The 14,612-nt window shown below is 43.2% G+C and overlaps 1 protein-coding gene and 1 long non-coding RNA gene across 3 annotated transcripts in view; one reads left to right on the top strand and one right to left on the bottom strand.

Moving 5' to 3' along the window:
• Nucleotides 1–7,967, top strand: part of LOC141007432 (uncharacterized) — a 54,987-nt gene extending 47,020 nt beyond the window's left edge. The window contains exons 2-3 of the long non-coding RNA XR_012180011.1: nucleotides 7,643–7,782; nucleotides 7,908–7,967. This is a non-coding gene — a long non-coding RNA (uncharacterized lncRNA). The remainder of the gene's footprint in view (nucleotides 1–7,642; nucleotides 7,783–7,907) is intronic.
• Nucleotides 4,973–14,612, bottom strand: part of pof1b (POF1B actin binding protein) — a 30,301-nt gene continuing 20,661 nt past the window's right edge. Inside the window, exons 4-13 of one of the 2 annotated variants that reach the window (XM_073479795.1) lie at nucleotides 13,885–13,918; nucleotides 13,477–13,557; nucleotides 12,617–12,709; nucleotides 11,344–11,457; nucleotides 9,593–9,745; nucleotides 9,257–9,376; nucleotides 8,609–8,740; nucleotides 7,689–7,759; nucleotides 6,471–6,585; nucleotides 4,973–5,059 (exon numbers count right to left, since the gene is read on the bottom strand). In XM_073479795.1, coding sequence (XP_073335896.1) covers nucleotides 5,054–5,059; nucleotides 6,471–6,585; nucleotides 7,689–7,759; nucleotides 8,609–8,740; nucleotides 9,257–9,376; nucleotides 9,593–9,745; nucleotides 11,344–11,457; nucleotides 12,617–12,709; nucleotides 13,477–13,557; nucleotides 13,885–13,918 — 919 coding nt within the window. In that variant the 3' untranslated portion in view covers nucleotides 4,973–5,053. Of the gene's footprint in view, nucleotides 5,105–6,470; nucleotides 6,586–7,688; nucleotides 7,760–8,608; nucleotides 8,741–9,256; nucleotides 9,377–9,592; nucleotides 9,746–11,343; nucleotides 11,458–12,616; nucleotides 12,710–13,476; nucleotides 13,558–13,884; nucleotides 13,919–14,612 lie in introns of both variants that reach the window. The other variant, XM_073479794.1, reaches the window with a different exon arrangement.

Below are 14,612 nucleotides of genomic sequence, written 5' to 3'. Positions count from 1 at the left end.
AGCCATGTTGGTGTTCAGGTAACTTGCCATTTTCACGTTATGTTTCTAGTTTGGAGGTTGAAGTCGAGACAGAGATTTTGAAAAGAGTAGCAGGAAGTGTACGCTGGGTTTTTATGGTGTTTTGCAGAAAAGAGCTGATGCTGTGGCTGAATGATAATGCTGTGAAAGTAGAAACTCGGCTCTGTGTCCACTGAACAAGTGAATAAAGAGAGATGGGAAAAATGAGGGATGACAGACTGATAAAATACAGAAAGCAAATATTTCAGCATTCATCAGTCAGTTCTTGACCTTTAGTAACAGCTCAAAGGTCCATTTACTTCAGTGGAGATGAACTTTAAAGTCTACAGAAGCTGTAAACTGAACCATTACGTTATATTTAAAACATAAAAAGGAAAAAGAGACGAGAGTGAAAGATAAAAGTCCTCGAACACGACTGTATTGTGTTAATCGTGCAGTTCTCATCGCGCTTCATCTGTAAGTAAGTAAAACACGAAACAAGTGAACTTTTGTAAAGACACAGAACTGATTTTAATCAAATCTATCACAGCGGAAACATGTTATCATTGGATAATATTGGACCGGACCGAGGCGGCCCGAATCCTGTTGGAGCCGAAAACAAAGAAAACAGTTTGCATACGAAAAAATATATTTAGACTCTTTTTCTGCAAATTAAAAAACTACAACCAGTTAATTTAGCTCAACATACAGTTTATTCTCTGCTGACAAAGAAAGGCAGGACCTGCTCCCCTCACAGATTATCACTGATAACGAGCTGATGTGACGGCCTCTGCTGCGAATAAAACAATCAGTTTCCAGATGAAGATATTCTGTCACCCAAACAGTGATGCCGGCCCAACACCAGCTTGCTAACAAGCTCACACAATAAGGCACTTGAGGTCCCGTCAACATATTTCTACAGGCTTCGAACAGAAACTCGGCTCCGTGTCCACCGGGCTGCTCTTTTCTCTCAGTAGTGTTCATCAGATGTTCAGGTGAAACTTTTCTCATGTTTTAAACATTTTAAATTACTCTGATGGTTTGGAGCTGCTGCTGCAGCCTGTTAAACCTCTGACAGGACACTTAGCTGTGAAGCATCATTATTCTTCTGTAAAATTAAGTGACAAATTAAATCTCATCCTCTCGTCTACCAGCAGTACAATCCTGAGAGCTTTCAGCATAATGTATGATTCAAAGCAACATGTCAGTGCAGCACTGAGCTGATGAGCTCCAGCAGCTTTCTCTGATTCTGATTCTCTGATCTGATGTTGCAGTTCATTAGCATTAGCATTAGCATTAGCATTAGCAAAGGTGTCCATGTATTGCAGCTTGACCTTAAAGTCAGGTGGGAACTGGAATCAAACAGTTTCTAAACACAGATGTGATGAAACGTTCTCGTCTGGTCAGAAACAGATTCGGGTCACGATGACTACATATTGAAAATGTTCAGGATTGTGTTGGAGGGCTTGTGTAGCTCTCATATATAAAATGGGCTTGTCCAAATCTGCAGGCGTACTCAGAGGATGTTAAAAAGGAATCAGAACTTAAATGGATTTAAAATTAAATCTTGACCCAGATGTCTCCTACAGCTGCAGCTACGAGCACAAAACATAAAGCAACTGCAGCAAAAGGTGGACGAGGTGTTCAAAGTTTAAATACAACTGATAAGGGACATTTTTTGGATAAATGATATAAATAGATATGTCAAAAACAAAGAGATAAAAAAATAGAAAATTTTCAAGTCTCACAACTCTGTCTTCTGCAGGCTGACTAATAACAGAAACACCAGCGCAGCAGCAACAAGAGCCAGATGCATAAAACTCACAGCTGAAACTATGTGTATGCACAAAGACAGAAATATGCTTCTTGTTGTCAGATGTATAATCTCGTGCATACGCCTGAATACTTCGTGGAAACGTGCACGAGCTTCATTCCTCATTTATCCATAAATGAAAGCACAAAAACAACCTTAAACATTTTTTTGCACATTGATATCTGCGCCTTCTCCAACATTCATCAGACCTGAAGACCAGAAAATAAGAAGCGTAATGCAGCTGAACTGATTCAACAGCAGAGCAGCTGCTGTCGTTCCGCCTGTAAACCATCGTCGCTGTCATATCTCAATAATCATTATTAAATGTAGGAGAGCTGATCAATGACTCGTCTATAGAGCTGAAACAAAGTGGGTCACAATTCAGGATCAATACAAATATCATTAACAGGAAGTAATGTGATAAAATTCATCACTCATAAATAATTTAAAATTAAGATTATAAAACGCACAACTGAGTGTTATTTTACTGACCTCAACAAACTAACGTTACGTCCCTCACCTGATCGCCCGTCCTCTTAATCACCTGCAGTTATCTCTCGAAAAAAACATGTCCGCTGCTCTGAAACGTGTGACGTGCACACATTCACATTCTTCAGTTATTGATACCAGTTCATGCGGGGAAAAGGCGTACGTGTGGTTTTTGTGCATACACATCTGTCCCCTGGTCTGCAGGAGGGTTTCATGTTGAAGCTGCAGTTTTTTAAAATAGAAAGAAATCTGTTTGTGATTCATATCCAGCTGATTCAACATCTGTACTACAATATCTGTAATAACCCAGGAAGGTGAAAGTGTCTTATGTTCAACTAGTTCAACTCTCTGGCAACATGGAGCAACAATAAATAAAGAGGCAGCTGTAAACTTTCTACTCTGAACTTTAATCAGACTGCAGGTCAGTGAAACAGGCTGCGGCTCGTTCAGACGAGCGCCCGGTGGACACGAAGCCGTCGACATGCAGCTTTAAAATAAAACACCTGAACAGAGAAAACTCAGAAGAACTCAAGAAACAGTTTAACATCATTATTATTATCATTGTGCTTTAAAATCTCTTCCACCATCATAAAACCCACAACATCATGCTCCAGGTCCAAACATCCAGACATCCACCCCTCAACCCCACCCGCCCACCCACAATGCATCACAACCACCCACAATGCATCACATCCCCAGGAGTCAGAGTGAGACTCGGTTTCCTCTCGTGGATGTGAGACATCGCACAGTCAAATACAAACATGTGAACAGGATGTACCCATGCACCTGTGAGACTAACAAAATAAAAGCTTTTAAAGACAATAACACATAAAATCTACCAAAACAAAAGCGAAAGCAAAAAACTCCCCTTTCAGAACATTTTTGTCAAATGTTCGTCTGAACTGTGTCGCAGGACGGCTGCTCTGCAGTCACACATTCACTGAGCGTGCCCAGATTACAAACATATATTTATAAATATTAACATGCGAGTGGCGATCAGAGTCCTCGTCCCCGGGGCTACCGTGGCTGTGGTGGCTTTCTGGAGGATCTCATGCTAAACGCTAGATGGCACCAGGCTCGTCTAAACGTGACAACTGGAAGCTGAGGCGGCGCTCTGCGGCGACTTTAGCAGTGTTCGGTTCCACGTTAGCACGTCGTCTTTCCTGCAGCGAGCCCTCGACTCGACTCTGCTTCAAAGTGTTTCTGTCTTTTGACCACAACTTCTCCTCAGTGTGACGTTGATCACATAATGAGCATTTAATAACCTAACATCTGTGGGTCAGACTGACACGGGTCAAACTACAGTGAGAGAAAGTAGCACTGAATGTTTGCTCACATGTGATCTTGTTAACTTCTTTAATTCCTTGTCAGATGGAGGTGAAGTAGGGGTGTCGCCATTTAGACTCGGATTCATCTGCTCACTTTTGTTTCTGTCTCTTGCGTTCACGTGCTCCTGAGAGGTCGTTCATGTCAGATTGTTGGAGCAACATGGACGCCAAGAAGAAGTTGTTTTGCATTTTATCACTCCTGTTTCCAGTATTTCAGTGACAAAGAAATGGATCATGTGAGCCCTGAAAATATTTCACAAATATATTACCATCAAGCCAATGTTTACTTTCATCCACCAACTCGGCATCTCGTGTACCGTCATTTTCTACGACTGTCCGAGTTGTTGTTGTGACTAAAGAGCGCATCATGTGAATTTTACTGGTCAGAAAAACGTCTTCACGATTATTCTGACATCACACGAATGGCTTCATTTGGTCACTTGTAGTACAGCAGTACTGATCTTGGATACTCAGACTAAGTCTGCAGTTTGGATTTGAGACAGCCCGTCAGTTTCACTTTGTCTCCTCAGAGATTCACGCTTTTGATTGGAGGGAAGACGACGTCCACGTGGAGCTCGATCTGCTTCACTGTTACTTTTTAATCTGCACACCTGCAGGTAGAGATGAGACAGAGAACTGATACAGCAATATATCACAACACAACCTCCTGTGATACTGAGATGGTCTTTAAACTAAACTTTAAAGCTGAAATCTTCTCATGATCGTAGACTTTCCACATATTCAGCCATGTTTGTGCTGTTTTACACCCTCTGTAATGTATCACAGGTGACTGTGTTGCAGTATATGACAGAAGTGCAGTGTATCATGACTTCCCATCCCTACAGCAGAGCGTATTGTGAGCCGTGTTTCAGTGTTAATGTACGAGTCAGACTGATATTAAGTGTTAAATTTAGTATGTTAGAGTAGAATATACTTTCATTTTAATGATTTCTCAGATGACATTTAGCCAATCACAGGCTGGTACGGGACACAGACGATGTTTTTCTTGGTTAATTGAGACATTTATTGAACTTTAAATTAATCGAGCAGAATTCAGTTGTGAAGGTGAGACTTCTGTTCGGACCGTCTCAGCTCTGAACACGGTCCTCCGCTCAGCCCAGTTCCCAGTTGTCATGATTGCTTCGACACAGCCGCCTTAATCCACTGCACGACCAAGAGGCTGCAGCGCTCTGAACAGATTTGGTTTTTGATGATTTGTTTCATAAAAAGCCCAAATAAAAAACCCCAAACAAGCTCAATTTGTTCAAACCCAGGATTTGAACCAATGATCCCAAATTTAGGGAGGGAGAGGGGGGACCTGAACCACCACCGACCCCTGGGAGCCCTGAGGGGGAGGAGGGAGGGGAGGGACATGCAAGCAGGGGGGAGGGGAGGGGGTGACGTCTGGCTCTTCTTGTCATTTCAGTCATTCCTGTCGGAGAGAAGCAGTGTGTCTTTAAGGTGTTGTAATGATTTCCTGTTCCGAAATAAACAGAACACAGATGCAGTCGTTACAGTGAGTGAGCCAAACGTTTCAGCAGTTACATAAAAAAAAAGGAGAAGATGAAGATGACTGGATGTGACATGAACAACTTTTCATTTGTCATAATTTAGTTTGATGTCGACTCAAAGAGAAAACAGAGGTTAATGTTGAAGGTTCAGTACTCACCGTACACGTGTGCAGGTTTATGACAGTTTGAATATTATTTGAAAGTGAAAAAAAACAGCTTTTCACCACTTTTAAGTGTGTTTACAGTTTACGACTGCACACATGAAAAATGTAGTATTAAAGGTTTGAGTGGCTCCAGAGGAAGCTGTATGTAATCTGATAAAGAAAAAATGGCTAAGTTGCATTGTGGGTAATGTAGGCTCCAGGTTTTGTCGCTGCACTCCTGTAACACTGTTTGACTCGTTATGGAGAGTTTTAAAAAAAACGTTTTTATTCCACAAATGCTTCTTCACTTTCAAAACCTTGAGCCTACATTACCCACGATGCAACTTTGTCACTTTTTCTTTATCAGATAACATGCAGCTTCCTCTGGAGCCACTCAAGACTTTATAGTACGTTTTTCACATATGCAAAGTTGCATTGTGGGTAACGTAGGCTCCAGGTTTTGTCGCTGCGCTCCTGTAACACTGTTGGACTCGTTATGGAGTTTTAAAAAACAGAACCAGACATCACCTTTATTATTCCACACATTCTTCTTCACTTTCAAAACCTTGAGCCTACATTACCCACAATGCAACTGAGTGACATCACTCGACATAATTCATCAAAACATTGAATTGCAAGTTTCTACCTGAAACCTGCAGCAGCACCTTTTTTACCACAAGGTGGCGCCAGATCATCTGATTACAAGTCAGATTCATAGAACAGTTTCTCCTTCACTGACCAACAAACAGCTGAACACAAGTCTAAATACTAATATCACTATCATCGAACTACAGACCAGCACCATTATAAAAAACTAAATAAAACCTCAAATTAAATCTACAAGTACAGATGTAATCTCTGAATGTAATCGTACTGCAAAATGTTCTTGTGGCACCACATGTTGTATTTCATGTGGTGCCACAAACCCATCGCCTTCACTGCGACCTTCATCATGTACGTGTTGAATTTGTTGAGACTTGGTGAGAGTTTAACACGATGCCTCGAAGCCGACTGAATTAATCTGCTCAGCATCACGAGACAAACACTCTCACAGCTGTAGCAGGGCTGAATGTCTCCTGCTTCACTACACCAGTGTTATTAATATGGAGGACGTGTGACACGTTCAGGCCACGGTGTGCTGAGCAGCAGCCAGTGGCTCATATTCATATCATCTTTCTGCTGCTGTTACCTGTTTGATTATCTCTCCAGTTCTCTCGATGACGATGGTCTTGGCTTCTTTGACGGGCGAGGTGAGCTGGTAGTCGTCGCTCAGCAGGCCGAGGATGGGGTACTGGTTCCTGTACCTGCACACACGCACACACGCGCACACACACACACACAATGAGATGTGTTCAGATGAGGCCTGGACAGACAGATGTTGGTGGACAGTTTAAATCCTGCAGGGTGAGGTAATAATCTGTTAGGCTGATGTTTCTCCTTTTGTCAATTCACCTCCCGTCAAATTCATCATTTCTTCCTTCTGTGGTTTCACCTTGTAACATCAGATACTCGCTGCTCTGCAGTCAGCTCACAGTCACAGCAGTTAAATGGAGCAGGAGTAATGGAGAAAACAACGCGTTAAGACGCATCAACTCAAGCTGCATAATCCACTTCTCTACTGTTAAATCATACGTTTCAAACAATTGTTGCTTCTCCAGTTTATCATTAAAAAAACAACAATAGTTCCAGATGGAAGTGTTTCTTCATCTGTGTGGAAACATACTGAACATAAAGGTTCAGCAGCAGACAGGTGATTAACGCTGCAGAGAGGTTTGAGAGGTTTCTGTGGACACTTTGAGACGTTTGTGTCCATCTGAAGTTATCGTACCGCTGTGAATCCAAACTGACGGCAGCTGCTGAGCAACTACATTCAAAACTTTCAGAGCCCCAAAAATCAAACTGATATTTGTCCTCTTCATGTTCTTTGTGTTCCAGCGTGCAGGAGGAAGTTTGCATCATCTCGTGGATGAGAATGTTACAGCCGAGCTGAAGAGGACGACATTAATGTTTACAGCCTGTGCTGTCACAAGCGCCGTCCTCTCCTCCACGAGTGGATGCAGCTTCCTCCTGCGCCGTGATACACACAGAAAATAGTTCCTACATGAAACTGTGGACAACGAGCTCTGTGGATTATCTTTAGTAACCTAACACTTCGTCTTTAAAATATCAAAATACTAAAAAATGTCCATGGCGACATCTAAAAACGTCTTCTGTTGTTCAGAGTGTAAGGATATTTAAGACGAGGATGAAGTACAGACTCCAGCTGGAACCATCACATATTTGACATTAACGCTTGAAAAATGGCCTGAATAGTTTATTTGATATTAAAAAAGTAAATGTTCTGTTGTCTCCGCTCTGCAGCAGAACATCATGTGATCCAGTCCGGACTGGTTCTGTGGTGTCGTACCTCTTGGTGATGATGGTCTTGGTGACGTTCTTGGAGCTGTCGTTCCTCTCCTGCATCAGCTTCCTGATCTCCTGAGGGTCACAAGAGGTCAAAGGTCAGCAGGCTCACAAACTCAACTACAGTCGGTTACTTTGTATTCAAGCTCATTAAAACTGAACATCTGGATGTTCATTAGTGTTTGATTTGAGGTCTCAGTGCAGCTTCTGTTGTTCTCCTCAGGTTTTTATCGTCACGTCATTTGACTGCAAACCAACTTCAACCTGAACTGGCTGCTGTGTGAGTGTGTGTCTGTGTGAGTGTCTGTGTGTCTGAGTGTGAGTGAGAGAAAGTCAAACAGCAGGTCGTCACGGCAGCAGCCTGAGGTGACACAAACATTCCTGAGGTTAAGTTAACTGACAGCTCGCTTCAAATGAAATACACAAAAAAGAGAAGAATGCAGTCGGACCTGAGAGGTGAACACTCGTCAGTGTGTGTGTGTGTGTTTTATCTGTGTGTGTTTGTGTTTTATCTGTGTGTGTGTAAACAGATCAGAATTCTGAGGAAGAAGTCAGCTTGATTTGCATGATTTATACGTGTCCTCCCAGGTAAGTCACGCACTTCGTTTCTGCATGACCACACACACACACACACACACACACACACACACACACACACAGGGTCAGAAACAGATCCTGAGTTTATTCACACGTATCAGGAAGAGAAAACAAAGACGTGGATTAATCCTCCATGTTCCTCCTCTACCACACCCTCATGAACACGGGTTTGTTTATGATACCTGTGTTCAGGTGGACTGGGCCTCACAGACTCAGCAGGTTTACCTGACACTGTCAGAACCTGCCCTACACCCGCTCTGTGTTAACAGAACCTCACTGTCTCCTGGATGATGTTAGTGTGTGTGTGTCGGTGTGTTTGTCACAGACCTCCTCCTGTCGGGTGATGGTGGTCTGTCGCTGCTCCAACATGGAGAGCAGCTCGGAGATCTTCAGCTGGAGACTTTTCTCTGACGACGACTTGGTGGTGGTGACCTCCGTCTGCATCGTCGTGATCTGGGTCTGCAGGAGGACGGAGAGAGGCGAGGGACAAACAAGTCAAGAGACAGCGCAGGTATGTAAATAAGAATATTTCACATAAAGACACATTACAAGAACCTGTTCTGCAGGATTTTATCTTCCATGAGTATTTTTAATGTTTTGGTCTTTGAATCTTCAGTTTATAGCAGCATGTACGTAGCACATCACAACAAGCCGTAAAGGGTCGGAGGGCCAACATATTATTTCCTCCGTTTTCCTGCGATAACAACTTAAATTTTATTCATTTTCAAGACATCACACGTGTTGTTTCCCAAGATAACGAGATCATTAATCATGAGAAAATGACTTTTAATAAGAGTGGACAAAGACGCATACACTGCTCTGTGGGCTGGGTTTGGACCGGAGTTTAAAGGAAACCATCTTAAATCAGTTACTACGCTTGTTATGATGTCATGTGACATGTGACGTGACGATGGCTCCAGATAAAAAAATTCTTTAGATTTTCCAGATATTTGGACGTGAATGTTTGATTCTCACCCGCAACCTCTGAATCTCCAGGTCTTTCTCTTTTCTCATGGAGCCGAGCTGGTCCTGGTACTGACGGGACAGCTCCTCCGTCTTGATCTGCAGGGTGGAGCTGCTGGCCTGGCCCGCCAGCTGAGGGACAGACGGAGGAGACAGAAAATCATCGTTCCTGTTGCAGAGTTGACATCGCTCAACAAAACTAAGTGATCTTTGTTCAGGGCAGAAAACACAAATAACTGATATGTTCTGGTCCTGATGGATGTGCTCATATGTTCTGGTTCTGATGGATGTGCTCATATGTTCTGGTCCTGATTGATGTGCTCATATGTTCTGGTCCTGGTGCTTCACCTTCTGTCGCAGCATGTCGTTCTCCTTCTCCAGCGCTCTCATCCTTCCCTCCACCTCTTTCAGCTTGAACTCGCGGCTTGAGTCGGTGTTTCTGGTGCTCATCAGCTGACTCTCCAGAGAGCGCTGGGCCGAGGTGGTTTCCTTCAGAGACAGCTGGAGAGAGAACACACACACACACACACACACACACACACACACAGATCAACAATCCTGCAGTAATGTGCTGTTGCTTTAATACTGGAGTCTGAGTCAGATTTATCAGTTTGTCTGAACCTCTCTCTCTCCTCTCACCTGTCTTGCTCGCTCTATCGCTCCCTCTCACTCACCTGTCTCTCTTGCTCACCTGTCTCGCTCTCTCTGACCCTCTCATCTCGCTCTTACTCACCTGCCTCTCGCTCGCTTTTACTCACCTCTCTCTCGCCCTCTCATCTCTCTCGCTCGCCCTCTCATCTCTCTCATGCTCTCTCTCACCTCTCGCTCTCACTCGCCCTCACCTGTCTCGTTCTTACTCACCTATCTCTCTCGCTCGCCTCTCATCTCTCTCGCTCCCTCTCACTCACCTGTCTCTCTTGCTCACCTGTCTCGCTCTCTCTCACCCTCTCATCTCGCTCGCTTTTACTCACCTCTCTCTCTCTCTCGCCCTCTCTCTCTTGCCCTCTCATCTCTCTCTCTCGCCCTCTCGCTCGCCCTCTCATCTCTCTCTCGCCCTCACCTGTCTCGCTCTTACTCACCTGTCCTATGCCCTCGCCCTCTCATCTCTCTCTCACTCGCCCTCGCCTCTCTCTCGCCCTCTCATCTCTCTCTCACTCGCCCTCGCATCTCTCTCGCTCCCTCTCACTCACCTGTCTCTCTTGCTCACCTGTCTTGCTCTCTCACCCTCTCATCTCGCTCGCCCTCACCTGTCTCACTTTTACTCACCTCTCTCTCTCTCTCGCCCTCTCATCTCTCTCTCTCTCGCCCTCTCATCTCTCTCTCGCTCGCCCTCTCATCTCTCGCTCGCCCTCTCACCTCTCTCGCCCTCACCTGTCTCGCTCTTACTCACCTGTCTCTCGCCCTCGCCTCTCTCTCGCCCTCTCATCTCTCTCTCACTCGCCCTCGCCTCTCTCTCGCCCTCTCATCTCTCTCTCTCCCTCTCACTCACCTGTCTCTCTTGCTCACCTGTCTTGCTCTCTCTCACCCTCTCATCTCCCTCGCCCTCACCTCTCTCTTGCCCTCTCATCTCTCTCTCGCTCGCCCTCTCATCTCTTGCTCGCCCTCTCATCTCTCGCTCGCCCTCTCATCTCTCTCTCACCTCTCTCGCCCTCACCTGTCTCGCTCTTACTCACCTGTCTCTCACCCTCTCATCTCTCTCTCACTCGCCCTCGCCTCTCTCTCGCCCTCTCATCTCTCTCTCTCTCGCCCTCTCATCTCTCTCTCTCTCGCCCTCTCATCTCTCTCGCTCCCTCTCACTCACCTGTCTCTCTTGCTCACCTGTCTTGCTCTCTCTCACCCTCTCATCTCGCTCGCCCTCACCTGTCTCGCTTTTACTCACCTCTCATCTCTCTCTCTCTCGCCCTCTCATCTCTCTCTCGCCCTCTCATCTCTCTCTCGCTCGCCCTCTCATCTCTCTCTCGCTCGCCCTCTCATCTCTCTCTCACCTCTCTCGCCCTCACCTGTCTCGCTCTTACTCACCTGCCTCTCTCGCTCGCTCTCACCCCTACCCCTCTCTCTCTCTTTCACACACACACAGCAGAGTTGCGTTGTTGTCGTACCTGCAGCTGTCTGTTGTTGTCTCTGACGGCCTCCAGCAGGCTGTCGTACTGTTTGGCCTGGTCTGCTTTGAAACTCAGATCTCTCTCCAGAGTTTCCTTCTCAGCCTCCAGACGCTGAAACATCACACACGTCTTCATGTTAGCAGAAATAACAACAACACGGAGCCTCTTCTTCCTCTGGTCAGGTGGAGAACTGGACACGACTCTTCTGTTTCAATTGTTCCTGTTTTCTTATCTGATTAAAAGACGACAACACATCTTCACATTTGTTCATTTGTGTGAGATGATGATTGTAAACCTGACTGAGTCAAACAGTCAGCTGTCATCATCTGGCCTGACGCCGGTTATTTAAACATGTGTGTGTGATCTGTGGGGACGAACTGTTCTGGATCGACGTGTCGGTCTGTATGCAAATGTTTTATTTATATAACTAATCATCCTGCTGCAGTCGGGCTGCTTTTGTTCACATGCGTTAGGCTAAAAACTGCAGGAGTGGAAGATTTCTTACTTTCACAATGTTTTAAAAACATCAAATGAAACGAAAGTGAGAGTCATTGTACTGAACCAGAACACTGAAGTGAAGTACAGCTGAGTATTGTCATTTTATGTTACAACATTTATTTGACAGCTTCAGTTATTAGTTAAAAATCTATAATATATCAAAAATCACCAATTTTATTTTGCTGTAACTGAAATCATCCACCTATCGAGGACAGAATCTTTTTTATTAATGTGGTACCAGGTGGCCAAAAATAATCAAAAATACATTTAAGCATTAATTAGTGTATGTAATGTGACAAGTGAATTAATACTGAAGCAAAACAAAAATGGTCAGTTTCTCACGTTTAAAATATTAATTACATGTATTTTTAAAAATCAACTTTGGTGCAGTCAACAGTAAAGTCATTTATTTATGATTTGGGCAGTTTTAGACCTCCGTATCCACCACAATATAAAATTATTAATTGTTTACAGTTCATGCTTCAGTCATAATAATCCAATAAGTTACTTGATGTGATTTTATTACTTTAGTAAATCATCTGAACCCTTCATGCACCACAACATTAGAAGAATATAATAAAGAATTTTCTTTGTTCTGTTGTGTCGTTGTCTTTAATCAAACAGTCTCAGGTGATCTGATCGTTACATGTGTGTTTGTTTGTTTCCTGTCATGGTGGATTTGACCCGGAGGCTCCACAGAGCTGAACGCTCATCTGTAATCATCCAGCTGTGGACGTCACCTCATGTTGGAGCTTCAGAGTGATGTTCTTACCCTCAGGTCCTCAGACATGTGCAGCAGCTCCTCTCTCAGGCTGCTGAAGGTGGACAGCAGCAGACGCATGCTCTTATCTGCAGTGAGACGGGTCTGAAACAGAACCACCCAGAAGAATCAACACCAGAGTCAGAGCGACCGATCTGAGATCACTGAGGAATAATACAGATGAAGCTCATCACGTTACGAGCCTCAATAAACCACTTCTTACTTAATGTTCACCCTCCTTCTGTTTAGTATTTATCAGCAATAAAAGGAATTATTAAAATGTTGATAAAACAATATAATGTTGCTGTAAACGGTTAATAAATGTGTCATAACGCACCGTAAAGGGTCGTCTGTGTGTACTCTCATATCATTATATACATCTGCAGTGTGTCAGACCAACAGTCCATTAACGCTCTTACACCAGTTATTATTGTTGACAAATACATTATGAACATTTAACCACACAACACTGTGATAATGTTTATCACAACCTGTGTAAGTGTTGATATGATGAGGGGTTGGTGTGTTACCAGATATAAAGACAAACAAGTTATAGAAAAAGCAGCTGAATAAAAAAAACAGATAAATTAAAAAATGTGAAAGACTAAATGGAGGATTTAAAAAAAAAAAAAAAACAAAGGTTGGAAAATCTTGTGTTTCCTTGTAATTTAATGTGAGTGAAGTGTTTGTAAAATAAAAACATCCATCAGCTGTTGATTCAATGTGACAAGAACAGAACGAAGCCCAGCGGTAAAAATACAAACATCGCCAACATGCAGGAAACCAGAGATCAGAGATAAATACAGGAGGAGTGTCACAGTCACAACATCTGATCCAGTGATGTTTCTCTGGAGTAACGAGCAGAAACTCACCTGCAGCAGGTAGCGGATCTGTTGTTTGGTCAGTTCAGTGGCTCCTTTAGGAAGCAGAGCCTCCACCTCCTCTCTCTCCACCTGCACACACACACATGAACACACACGAACACACACACACACGCACACACACGGACACACACACAGATAAAATGGAAAGAAATTAATAAAATTGTCACTTGAAAACTAAAGAATTGAATAATTTCCTCAGATTTTGTTGTAATTACTTTTAGAACTGACAGAAAAACAAAGTAAACAACCGTCCGTATCACGTTTAGGATGTTTCATCTCATATTCTTGATCAAATGTCAGTTTAACTTCAGACTTTAAGTTTCTCTCTGACCACAGAGGAAGTCGTGTCTGCTGACCTCACATCAGATTTATTTATCAGATGTGTCGCTGTCTCACCTTGTAGTCGTTGCTGGGATCCAGCTGGTGTTTCCTGTAACACACAGAGAGGAAGACGAACAATGAGGACGGCAGCATGACTCTGCGTGTGTGTGTGTGTGTGTGTGTGTGTGTGTGTGTGTGTGTGTGTGTGTGTGTGCGCTCAGTCTCAGTGACTCAGCTCCTGTCTGCAGACACGTGGGCAGCAGAAGTTAAAGGATTTATTTCAGGGTTAAGACGGATTATAAAGAAATATTAAATACTGTTGGTGATCTCATCTTAATAATTCCTTTAGTCCAAAAACAAGATCCTGAAGTTTGTTAGACTGTTTGACTTTTTCTATGATGTGATGAGTAAAAGTAGAACATGATTCAAAGCATTATTATTAATTATATGAATATCAAGTAGATATTAAAACAGAGTTTACAAAGTGCACTCGACAGGTCTGAGGTTAAAACAAGAAGTAAAAACACAAAAGGTCAATATGAGTCATAAACAAATAAAAGTGATGAAACCACAGAAAAAGAGAGAAGAAAAAAATTATTAAAAAGAAATATAAATGCAAAAATAGAAATAAAAGAATAAAAACAATTAGAAGACGACATCAGAGGAATTAAGAACAGATAAAAAGATTAAGAGCAGTAAAATGAATAAAGGACAATAAATAGATTAAAGATAACAAATAAAAGCAGTAAAGAAAAAGGCAGCACATCAGAGGAATTAAAAACACGGATAGTGTTTTTAATCTG

Source organism: Pagrus major, chromosome 13 (assembly GCF_040436345.1).
Source record: "Pagrus major chromosome 13, Pma_NU_1.0".
Taxonomy (NCBI): Eukaryota; Metazoa; Chordata; class Actinopteri; order Spariformes; family Sparidae; genus Pagrus; species Pagrus major.
This window is presented reverse-complemented; position numbering and strand designations above follow the sequence as displayed.